General features: G+C 35.8%; 1 protein-coding gene and 1 non-coding gene across 6 annotated transcripts in view; both read right to left on the bottom strand.

Annotated features, from left to right (window-relative positions):
- The window catches only part of LOC124163609 (constitutive coactivator of PPAR-gamma-like protein 1 homolog), a 36,881-nt gene that overhangs the window by 23,660 nt on the left and 615 nt on the right, over positions 1-12,606 (bottom strand). For 4 of the 5 annotated variants that reach the window (XM_046540629.1, XM_046540638.1, XM_046540654.1 and 1 more), the window contains exons 2-10: positions 12,020-12,314; positions 11,567-11,739; positions 8,561-8,674; positions 7,465-7,611; positions 6,532-6,699; positions 6,241-6,439; positions 3,872-3,987; positions 2,894-3,086; positions 144-268 (exon numbers count right to left, since the gene is read on the bottom strand). In XM_046540629.1, the coding sequence (XP_046396585.1) occupies positions 144-268; positions 2,894-3,086; positions 3,872-3,987; positions 6,241-6,439; positions 6,532-6,699; positions 7,465-7,611; positions 8,561-8,674; positions 11,567-11,739; positions 12,020-12,263 (1,479 nt within the window). In that variant the 5' untranslated portion in view covers positions 12,264-12,314. Of the gene's footprint in view, positions 1-143; positions 269-2,893; positions 3,087-3,871; positions 3,988-6,240; positions 6,440-6,531; positions 6,700-7,464; positions 7,612-8,560; positions 8,675-11,566; positions 11,740-12,019; positions 12,315-12,465; positions 12,569-12,606 lie in introns of those variants that run through there. The other variant, XM_046540647.1, reaches the window with a different exon arrangement.
- On the bottom strand, positions 11,832-11,958 carry LOC124173804. Its single transcript, XR_006868766.1, has one exon. It is a non-coding gene; the product is annotated as a small nucleolar RNA SNORA14 (small nucleolar RNA).

Here is a 12,606-nt window from a genome sequence, read left to right as displayed (position 1 = left end):
ATTCATCAGCACATTTTCGGAGCATTTGTTGCAAAAGCCACCATTTTATCTACTGTCGAACCTCACAGGATTGAAGGGTACCAACCATGAAAAAAACAACCAAAATAGAGCAAGCAACAACTTTCATTAATTGCAATACAAACCTGAGCATTCCAAACAGTGACATCTGGGGTGAGTCTGCTGGGTGAGGCAGCATTGGAACTACTACTTGAGCTGGATGAGCTGAGCAACAGTGAAGACTGGTTACCATTAACCGCACTTGTGGGACCTTAAGTAAAATTACATTTTATTAAGTCATTTATGGAAATTGTAGATATTACTACACCAATTCAACACACATTAGGAAATGATTCCTTTCATTATTCTAGTCAGACCATATGATATAACATCCCAGTATTTACACCAATGACAATCGGGAAATATTGGTAAAAATACCTCTCAGATTGAGGCTAATGTCACATAATGCTAGACCATGCCAGGAATTGATAGCTTCCAGAGAGATTCCCAAATTCAATCATACCCATTTCACATTATTTTTCATTTAAATCTGTGTGTAAGAAATACAATAACCAGTTTTTGAACTTATTCTTTGCTAATCTGCTTAGAATAAGAATATTTATCACCTTTGCCTTGCATAATGAACAAATGATACTTGATATTAACTCCACGAAAAAGTTGATACAGTGGTGAATGTACATAGGCCAATTATCAATGCAAATAACACTAGTACCTAATTATGCACTTAAACCGAATATGTATTTCCATTTATATTCCAAGTCTATGGTCCATATTGTGAGCCTTCTTTTATCTTCAGGAGTTTATTAATACAATGGTTGCCCAGGAAGTAATGCACCACAATTTTTCTCTCAGCCCACAACAATGGTGCAAATGCAAAAAACAACATATACATAATCTGAAATTTCATGGGTGCATACGCAAGATTTCTGGCTCTTCCTAGACAGCATAGCTACAAGACCGTTTCAAAATGGCTTCTCTAAGTGGACAACCAGGTGGTCAGATAAATGGCTGAGAATTACAAAGCAACTTATGAATTCGAAGACTTACACACCTTCAGAAGATGCTAGGAAACGACTTGTGGGTTGCTTCATGGCAAGTCATTGAGTGTACTACCCAGGAAAGTGCCCCTATTTAAAATGTACTAACCAAATAGTTGAACCAGCATTTTGTTCGGATGGTACTGGGACATGTCACAACTCTGATTGAGGTCATATAAAACATTTTTATCAACCACACCCAGGGTTGTTATTGTTTTACTTCCTTTTGACGACCAACGCATCCACATATTAGGAAGGTAGGCGCTTTTAGGAAGACATCCATTTTCATGCACTTTTTCTAAAAAAATTACAGTGTAACCTTCAATTTTTTTCAAGGGGATATAAGAAAAAATGATGAATGAGGGAAAACAATCAATTCAGGAATGTTTGCCAAGATTGCCTATGAAGCAGGAAATGCAGAATTTTGGCAAGTAACAGTGATTTTCTTTGCAGGATTCAGACGGGAATTTAGCCGGTTAAAGGAAAATTTAAATTTACGAAGAAAACTTTGGGCATATTGTTGATTCGACTAAAACCTCTTTCAAACACTCTAAAGGAACACACGACCTCATAAAGCAATGATTGCATGCCGTCTTGGTATTAACACTGCTATGGTGGATTTCTGTCTAGTGTGTACATATTCTTATCCATCAAACGCCATTTCAGTGGCACACTCATTTGATACTCCGATTCATCAAACATCTTGTTTCCAACAGGTAGCTTGCTCTATCCCCCACTCCTTACGTCATGAGCTAGCTTTTCTATTCTTCTTCTTCAATTATTTTCAGTCCATCTTTGAAAGTTCTCGCCAGATAAGATGATGAATTTGAGTGGTTAGCAGGGAGAAACCAAATATCATGAGAAAATATCACTGTGACTTTGAAAAGAGATGTTTATAGCATAACTCATAAATAGTAACTTGATACCGGTTTCAGAAAAAAATGCCACACCAACTTCTAAGTAGCTCAGCTGCGAGAATATTGAGTTTTGCCACAATGCTAAGTCTCCGTCATATTTTACCATTTCTTTCCTTGCTTAAAATGCTTAAATACTGTCAGAAATATGTCGTGTTTGGTCTTATTATTTTTTAAATTATGCGCACATTACAAATGTTTCAATCCAATAAAGGTGTAATATCAATTTTCGAAAGTCATTGTTAGACACCTTTTGGGCTAATAGATGGCTCATGCACCAGTTGGCCTCCAGAAATGGAGAACTTTGAAGCAGGTCAACTGAAAAAGGTCAGCGGGGAGAAAGATAGAAGGGGAAACGTTTCATTATTCTCCAATAACTTGATATTTTCTTTCGAAGCTATTGATTTATGGTCTTCTAATACGAACCCTACGTGACCTGGGGCCTTTTGCTTGATTTTCGGAGAGAAGAAAAGCGTCAGAGGGGTAACTGAGGGCTGTTGGGAGGGGGATATCGGATTATGGGAAATGTGCTACGTAGTTACTATCCCACGGCACTGAGCTTCTCCCTATGGTAATTCCATCTCTTGGGTAAGATTCAAACACATAAATGACACATTGTAATTACTTCCTTCCATTTTCGTCAAACGATGGATGCAGGAATATTAAACAGAGATCGCGATCTTCAAATGATGAATGTGGGAAAACGATACTTCACAGATTGATAGAAGCGGAAAAAATTACATTTTCTGTATGGGACTTTATTTGGGATCAGGAAATGCGAACAATGAATGCGGAAATGATAGATCGAGGTTCCACTGTACTATCCCGTCCATTGAACAGCTCTATCTTAACAACTACAGTTCCACTGCACATAGGTCAGCTTCCCGGTAAAAATAGGACAATCAGTCAGATGGAAAGACATACCACTTGGTTTTGCTGCATTTGAATCTTGAGCAGAAAATTTTCCTTCCTCCTCCTCACCACCAACATGATTTTTGTTTGCCTCAGTGCCATTTGCAGCCACCTCAGGGTTGGTCTGTCCTTTGGGACCATCTATCACAATCTGTGGTGTAACTGCACCTGCCGTAGCTTCTTTATAAGCAGCTAGACTTTCTTGCTGTTTAAAGGAATAATCCATAAGAGTTAGCAACAAAGGAAAATATATGATGACATATCCGTTAATTTGGCATAATAAAACAAAAAATTCAATGCTATAGAAAATAAAAATTAGTCTGTAGGTAAAGTAATTTGCCATCACCCGTGAGTTTACTTCCAAAAATGTAGTCGGGCAAAAGACCTGTCCACAGTTTCCCCCAGAAAAGGTGATGCAATGAATTATATCACAATAACTTACTAGCAAGACTAATTGTGAAATTCCCACACCACCCAACTTAAAAATTCTAAATAATAAGCTGTTGTTGTAATTAGTAACTTAGGAAATGTATAGTTTCAAGTATCCCTTACATGATAGCATAACTTTCAAAACTCACAATAAACCAGTAGGTATAATTTTAAAGTTAAAGATCAATTTTTTTATTATTCACAAATAACAATGGCACACATTGAAAATATACTTCATTGCCATAACTCATGACTTAGAGCCAAAACATATTTTACTAACAGAGTAACCATATTCATAAGGGATAAAAAAAAACAAATATAAAATTTCATGAAAGGTAGTCCAATAAAAAAATTGATAAGTTTACTTTGACTTCCTAAAAAGCATTTTGTAAAATTCATGGTCATACTAAACTACCAACAAGCCATCCAAACTCTCAATCACCCTTCTAAAGCAATCAAAATTTTCCAAAAAGCAAACTCAATTTCTGTTTACTTTTTATCAGCCAATGACACTTTTGCAGTTTATTTTTTTTTAATCATATCAAATTATCAATTACATACCTCACTTTCCATGGTTTCTGATGCAAATCGAGATGTATCCTCAGCGGTTGGTTTTACTTTAGAAATTATTTGCTGCCCTTTATTTGGAATAATATGAACAGGATCTTGGCGGCGTCCTAAGAAAATCAAATCACCCAATCTTAAAATATACCAAAAAAACTTCTATTAACATGTACAAAAAGGTATATTAAATCGAACAAATATTCTCAAAGCATTGCTAATCAGACATCTACCACATTCGGACAATAGTGCAGAAATGATCATGTCTACTAGACAAATCGGTCAATAAAGGCCAAAAATGGAAAATCACAGAGGGTATGATGAATGTCTGCAAGACTTGATGGCAAAAAAGTATTAAATTAGAATCATCTGCAATACTTGACGTAATAACTCGTCAAATGGCATTTGACACTTTGTATGCAATTGACATAATATTATATCTTTCTATTTCATTTACCTATTGTTCGCATGGCCAGCTAGCAAGAATATCAGGGAAACATTTTCTTGAAAGAATACCTATTCCACATCAACAAAAATGTGCGAATTTTGAGAAGAAAAGGAGACACAAGGCCACAAGAAAAGATACTTTACATCAGTGTAAAGAGACACCTAAATATTCACAGTAACTTTGTGGAACAACATATTTTCATCATTGCCTCAGATCAAATATTTCAAATTGATAGTAATAAAAAATCATTAAGTGTTTGAATGTTGTTGTAAAATTACTTCAGCCTTTACCCTTATCAAAAACAATAGAGATGGGTCGGTTTAGGATAGTTGATTAAACTTCAGTTAAGAACTCGAATTGGAAGCAAAATCAAAAGGACTAAGTATTGAAATAAACTTAAAATTCCTTATCTTTTCTCGAGCATTATTGATACTAAAAATGCCTACATGCTTGAGTGCAATGTAATCTCCTATTCCCTTGAGCCGTATTCAACCACATGCGAGGCCACGTAAATGATTGTGCATTTGCATCATGAATAATACAATTAAAGATTGTAAATTTCTCTCAATTTAAGATAGTTTAACCATTGAAGAATCTTCTAAAATCAATCAAGAGTTTTTCCCCACTATTTGTTGCCTGCAATGCTAGGGCAGATGTCCAAGTTAACTTGAAACGTTCCTTGACAGCGAGTAAATAAAATAATTCTATTTTACAAATAATAACCCTGATGTAGCCTTGCATTAAAATGCGAATATCCTGGTGTTGTTGCATCAGATTAATTTTTTTACAAAGATCGCGAAAAACATCTAAGGAGTAAGACTCAAGCATGGATAATTCACAAAACATGGATAAACCGCAGCCAGATAATAGGGACACTGCTGTATAGAAGGCTAATGCAAATGAGGATAAAAAAATCACAACATGATGAATACAATGGCATACTGGATTAAAACATCATTAACAGAAGTAATTCATTTAAAATAATGAAACATCCGAAGGCAATAAACAATGTTTACAGTTGGCAGCACCACAGCATGATACAACTAGAATCTGTTCACTTTGTGTTTGCAGATGAGTGGGTGTGACTGAAGTATGTAGCGGTGAGGAGAGGAAAACAGATTTGAAGGTAACAATGTCCGGGGCCTCTGTGAAGGGATTATCCCCACTCCCCTCTACACTAATAGGTATATTGTCTCGCTACCAGACCCAAATTACCTTTGGCCACCCATGCCTCACGTTTTCAGTGACAAACAAGGGGAACAATGTACATATGGCAACGTTGACTTAACTCCTACTCTCTCTCTCTCGGTATTAAAACTCCCCCATCAGTGAGTCCAGGATGTCCCGAAAGCTCACCCACAAACATATAAGTGAACAGATTATAGGTACATGTCACAACTCTGATTGAGGTCATATAAAATATTTTTATCAACCACACCCAGGGTTGTTGTTGTTTTACTTCCTGTTGACGACCAACACATCCACGCATTAGGAAGGTAGGCGCTTTTAGGAAGACATCTCATTTTTATTGCACCTTTTCTAAACTATCTATCAAACTACTATCCCGTCCATTGGACAGCTCTACCTTAACAAAAACAGATTCTAAAGCAATAGAATGAAAGAGAAACAAGATATCATACAAACAGGTCACACTTTCCTCTTGCATATTATTGATGTATAACAGCTGATGACCCTCAAGTTTTTAAGATAAATTGCCGAAGTTAAGTTTCATGAAAAAATGTTAACTTGCAACAGTCCAGCATCTACTTATCAGGCCATTTCAGCAAATAATGGAATTGAACTTACAAACCTAATCATATTAGAGAAGGCAAAGGATGTTAGGTTAATTTGGTTGATAGGAAAGGTGCAGTTACCCATGCAAAAATTAATAATCCTATAGTACCAAAGGCAGGAAAAATACCTGTGGTGCTTGAAGGTTTATAGCGTAGAAAGCCTTCTTGAGTTCCATTTTGATAATATTGAACACTCTGTTTGAATTTAGCTACGCGTTTATCAGTTGCAGATCCAAAAACTTTAGTTGCTATTAAATCCAAATTGTCAACAGTAGGAAGACTGCTAACAAAAGTGGCAACATTTTTAACTAGAATTTCAGCAGGTATCTGAAAAGTTGAGGTTATTTCAAGTTATAAAGGAGAATCAAAATTATACATGGTTACTTCAGTTATAAACTTAAGATAGCAAAAAATCTCACCTTTCCTTGCGGTCTATCAGGACAAAGCGTACGATAAAACTCCATTAACTCTTCCTCAGTAAGCATGTAATTTCCTAGTAAAGCTGCCAGTATGCAAAACCGATTAGGAGATAACTCCAAGCCTTTAGCTAATTCTGATAACATGTATTCCTTAGTTTCCAGGCAACCCTGTATAGAGGAAGCATACAAATACAATGATGCTATCAGAAATAAGAACTTTATTACTGAAACACTATCACATTTCTCAAGACAAATAGATTGAGCGATGTTTTATTTCATACTTTTAAAAAATCTGCTGCTTGCAGGTATTTCTTGTACTCAATACCTAGTTTTTAACCCATAGAATGTTTGTGGTTCCCCGGTAAAATTGAATTAATCTAAAGCTAAAATTTGTGGAACTGATGTTGGACACTCAACTACGTCAGAATGACAGAGATTGTTCAGCAAATTAATCAATTTCACATTTACAGCAGAGAGAAATGACTAGTTATCTAGCCACATGGCACTAACAGCTGCAGGGCAGCAGTTTTCAACTAAATGGCCACATTCTAAAATTACAAGCTTCAGTGTGTAATGTTCACTTTACTATTCAAATCAAATATGCATAAATAACAAACATAGTGAGTACTAATACAGACAACCAAACGCTACTATTTCCATAACATGACTTTTGTTTATTTTTGCATCATCAACAAGAATTGATGTCCATTATTAATTTACTCCCATTGTTTTTCCCCTTTGTGCTTTGAATTGCCATCAGTGTTTACCTCTCTGTCTACATAAAATAATTAATAAATGCAGAAATAGAAGATACATACATACATTCATGAACCAATTTAACATCTTACATGAATGGAGAAGAAATACAGAGGTGCCAAAATTTCATTAGCAAAATATTGTTGATAAAAACTATTATTTATTAAGATTAATTACCTTGTATGTTAACTTAATTTGTTCTGAAGAAAAATATCTAGGTGGATCGAACACAGCATACTCTGCATCTTCAGCCATCAACCCGTGAAAATGGTTTTCTCTACAATAGGCAATGACTTCTTGATGATGATCATCCATTGAGCATACCTATAGAAGAAAAGTTGCCATTTCAGTTCGGAAATAGGGGTTGCAAGGATAATGGGGAATATTTGGGTACCCCAAATTTTTTTTTTCCACATGAAAATTTAAGCACATTAACTTTTTTAAAATTATTTCTCAGTCTCAAAATTATAACATATAATCTGGTTCTGTCCTAGAATTTTCACAGTATACTCTTGATTACTACCGCTGGCATGAAAGCAATCGATACCCCAAGTTAGAGAAGTTCTGTAGTCCAAACAAGCCTCTATATCTTTGATTCTGGTGCGCTCAATTTTTAACTCAATAAGGAATAGTTCTTAACGGATAAGATTATTTTTGCAAATTTGAGAAATTGGTGACAACGTTGTTTACAATAACTGGCAATTCGGATAAGAGGAAGACAGATCAATTTGTTAACCATTTCCATTAACACACTGTTCTTGCCATAAAATTTAACCAGTTACAGTAAACAAGAAAAACTTGGAACACTCGGGTTAAATTACATCCAATATTGGTTGTTATTAACTTATATTTTGGGTGATAGATATTGAATCCCCTCTATTTTGCGAGGGAGACAAATAAAAGCAACAGAAAAGAGAAAGTTTCTTTTTCCTGTTGTATGTGCGGTTGCCACAACAAGTAATCAATGCACAGAACTCTGCGAATCATCACGAATCAAACTGGTTGTGACTGGCAACCATTCGGCTCTTTTTCCCTTCCTTTCTGAGCAGCATGTTCAGAAAACATAGAGATAAAAAATTATATAGGCCATGTGAATACCTATCTTTGCTTTGAGTTAATGTATTGCTTGCTTTCCACCATTGTAAGAATAATAATTAACTCAGCTGGGATTCATTTTTTTCCTAAGCGAATGACCTTCACACTCCAAAGTCTCAATATTTTATATAAACAAATTTCATGCTCTTTTTTAAACAAATTAACACCATATACTTACCACACTGACACTTAGATGTCGAAGGGCCATTCGAAGGCAAGTACGAAGGCAAACAGGAGGAACCCACCATATCTTTGGTGGTGGTGTTCCCTTGGTGTTTATATGCTTAAGCACCTAAAAATTTCAAATTAAGAAAAATTAATTTCAATGCATGAACAATTTTCTTAAATATTTTGTGTAAGTAAGAGTAAAGAAAGATGTGGAGACAAATATTCTAACCTAATGTACAACATTGCAAAGCCCAAGTCCCCAAATAACACATTTGACAATTACTATCCAAAGGATAATTAAATATTAAAAGGGATTAAATATGAAAGCTTAGCATTAATGCATTAGTTATACTACTGACCTACTTTCTACCTGCTACATTAGAATAAAGAAAACAAATCTCCAACGAAATAATCCCAATTAGAAAAGACACTACTGTCACCAAACCAGCCTTTCGAACCTTTAGAAACAATGCAATTTAGTTTGTATGTAATGCAAATGAGTTTGTGACACACTTGCCATAGTGAACTCCTTTATCCCCTGACTGCAATACTTAACATGGGCTAAAAATAACTTATGTTAACATCATGCCAGACTTAAGATTAAGAAGTTATCAAGTCACAAAGCCACATCAACTTCTGAGCATGTCATGCGTATCAACAATTTTTCCTTGTGAAGGTGCTAGACACAGCTTTGAAACTCTTCCTTAACCAATTTATTTTTCATTGAGTAGAATTTATTACTTCCTTCTCATCCTGCCTGCTGGACTGTAGTAAGTACTTCAATAAGTGTGTGACCCTAAACAAGAAACTAGCACAGTAGACAATAAATAATAGGTTCACAATTAACGACTAATTAATGAATTTTAAATGATCCCCTTAGCAGGTGTTCTCCAATATTTCCAATTCATACCATCCAAGAAGTGGGCCCTACCTGACAGTTACCCCAAACACACAAAATTCTTACTTAAAAAACACTTAACCATAACCTCTGAAAATAAGTTATAACTTCAATTATAATTCTTTCATTAAATTAAAATTATTTTAGTTTTCATCAAACTAAGTCTGCATTGCGGCGATTTAACATGAGTTATAAGGAAAAACGTTTTTATTACACGAGGACTGGAATTAGTTCAAGAGAACACTTTAAGAACCAGCAAGTTTATTTTTCAGGAGGATTTCTAAATGAAGTAGCCAAAGACAATATAATCTACAAAATTGCAACAATTATTACAGGATTCCAGTAAAAAAATGGCACATTCACAAACCAGTGGATTGGTGGAAGGGAACTGAAATTGCTAGACTTCACAAAAACACTTGCACAAACTTTCACAGCATATCTATCACGAAATAGAAATTACACACACTCTTTACGCTAACTTACCAATCTCTGTTTTTTTGGAAGGACCAATAATTTAAGCTTTATGCTAATCATAACAGGCCACCTAGATACTAGTTACCAATAATCATTAGTACACTGAATAAACTATACTTGAGAACTGCAGAGAGATGAGCATAGGATTATCTGTAGCTCTATAAACAATAAGTTGGATAAGTCTATCAGTAAAAAGTCCAGCCATGCAATCTCTCCTTTCCCTTCTTCTCTTCTCCCCTTCTTTCTACCTCACTAACCTTTCAGCCTAAAACCATTAAGTGTTTCTAAGTCAAGGGCCAGAGAAGTCAAGGTTAAAACTACAACAAATACGATCGAAAATGTTTTAATTATCAGATCCAGCATCAATCCAATTACAATGCAAATAGATACTCTGCTGAAGCAACTGCATCCACCATTACATCCCTTAAATTGCTGTCATCTGTGTCTTGTGTATCTAGAATTCCCTGGTTTCTTACATACTATTTTCAAATACAGTTATTTTCTTGAGTCTTTCAGGCTCCTATTGAGAGAAACTGGTGCATGAATAAACCGGAATATGGATATGCCGCAGCCGGATAATCGGGAGTCTGCTGTATATTCAAAAGTGAATTCATGGGATTCCACTAATTTTAATAAAATAAACTGCTTAGTACTTAGTCCATATAACTGTTTCATATTCTAAACAATCCTAGGGATGGGCGAAAGTACTCAAACAATAAATAAAAATTCCGTACTTATCTTGATGTCAGATGGGTAACTTTGAGGAATGGTGCTCATAATGACATTAATTAGTCCTTTGAAACTATATCAAATCCTAGCTTGTCACCCAAATTGATTCTAAGTAAACGGACAGGCCCACAACTTTGTTGACCTTGACGACATCTTGTTTTCGGATGTCTTTTCTCGTTAAAAAGTGTAGTTGGAGCTGACCACCAAAAACTGACTAAGACGTAACCTCTTTTCGAACAGAATGTTCGAGTAAGCCAATATCCAAAGGGATATTCCAAAATTCTCCACTAATATATCAGGTAATCAAGGCAAATAAGGGCGTACCCAGGATCAAAACTAGGGGGGACGGTTGTTCAAGTTGTAGGTAAGATTTAAGCATGGAAAAGGTAATTGAAATCAACTTTTTTGAGGAAACTATAACAGCTAATTATTATTTTTTTTAGTTATTTGCTTGAAAAAATATTACTTTCCTTATAGACATTTGTGATTTTTGCTTCTAGGGGGAGGAGGCAGCTGCCCCCTCCTGCCCCTCGCTGGGTACGCCCACGAATGCATACCACAAATACCTCCACAAAGTAGCAGTGTACAAATAAAATATCAAAAACATGCATCAGCAAAGTACGAAATTACCAGGATACAAGATAATGCACAAGTTGTCATTCCCCACCACCACCCAGGAGATAAAAATGCAATTTATAGGGAAGGTGAGTCATCGTAAATTAAAGGACAAAACAATGGCATACTACAGGTAAACACACACGCATAACCAACTGCGCGTTTGCTGATCCATATATGGATACTTCCTAGGATGAGTTATCTTAAAGTTCCCAGAAAGTCAAGTTAAGATACACAGGCAAATCACCAACTTACACCATCCTAAGGAATAAAATTACTTAACAAAAACTAATCACTCACCTGATTGACATTACGCCGCACAGCTTGCTGTGCTGCTATCCATTCATTCATTCTTTGCGGCTCTAAACTTCCATTAAAAAACACAGCAAGCTCTACGTTTGATGTCTGAATGGTCTGAATTAGAACTGCTAAAAACTGAACCATTCTATTCCATTGGCCACCGCATGCCCAATCTAAGGACCCACAAGATAAAGAGTAACAGGCTATATTAATTAACTATTACGAACCGGACAGGGAAATAGGGACGTTGCACATAGGTTTAATTACATGTCGGGGAGGTGAAATAGCGACAAATAATATTTATCTGTCACTTTGGAATTCCCCGATTGATCTAGCAACCGTAAATTGACATGAGGAAATTAAGATTCCACATGAGGTTTTCCAGGTTGCACGATTTGGCTTAGCGAACAAAATCCCACTTCAGTACGATTGAATTAAAAATAGTGGACTTACCAGAAAAATAGCCTCCATAAAGCCTGTCTAAACAGCATTCTCCGTCGACAACTAGGCATAATTTACTTGGCGAGGGCGGAACTTTGGGCCCATTAGGAGGTACACCGGGCGGATTCCCTCGCCCCTGACCACGCCTCTGCTGCTGATGGCTTGCGATTGACCGAGCAATTTTCAGTATATCCACTTGCACACATGCTCCGGGTACCTGCGTCTCCAAATATATCTGTAAATCTTGAATACCCATGATGTTCAAACGGCCCTTATCTTCTCATGCAAATCCAGGTGAAACCCAACCCTTCATTAAAAAAATAAACATGATTTCAGTCATCACCACAAATACCACGTAAAATAATTATTATCAAATTAAAAGAGCTTAACAAATGTATAAAAATCCTAAAGTAATCAGCACAGAAAGGATAGGAATATAATGGTATGCGGATGCATACATAAAGGAGAAGCAGTTATTAGCACGCACACGACCTTCCGAAATGTAACTGAACGTCCCAAAAATATAATTACTTTATCACATAATTATTGATACACCCATATCAACTAAAATTAATGAAACAAAAAATCGAAAATGATAG

This window comes from Ischnura elegans, chromosome 1, assembly GCF_921293095.1.
Source record: "Ischnura elegans chromosome 1, ioIscEleg1.1, whole genome shotgun sequence".
Lineage (NCBI taxonomy): Eukaryota > Metazoa > Arthropoda > Insecta > Odonata > Coenagrionidae > Ischnura > Ischnura elegans.
This window is presented reverse-complemented; position numbering and strand designations above follow the sequence as displayed.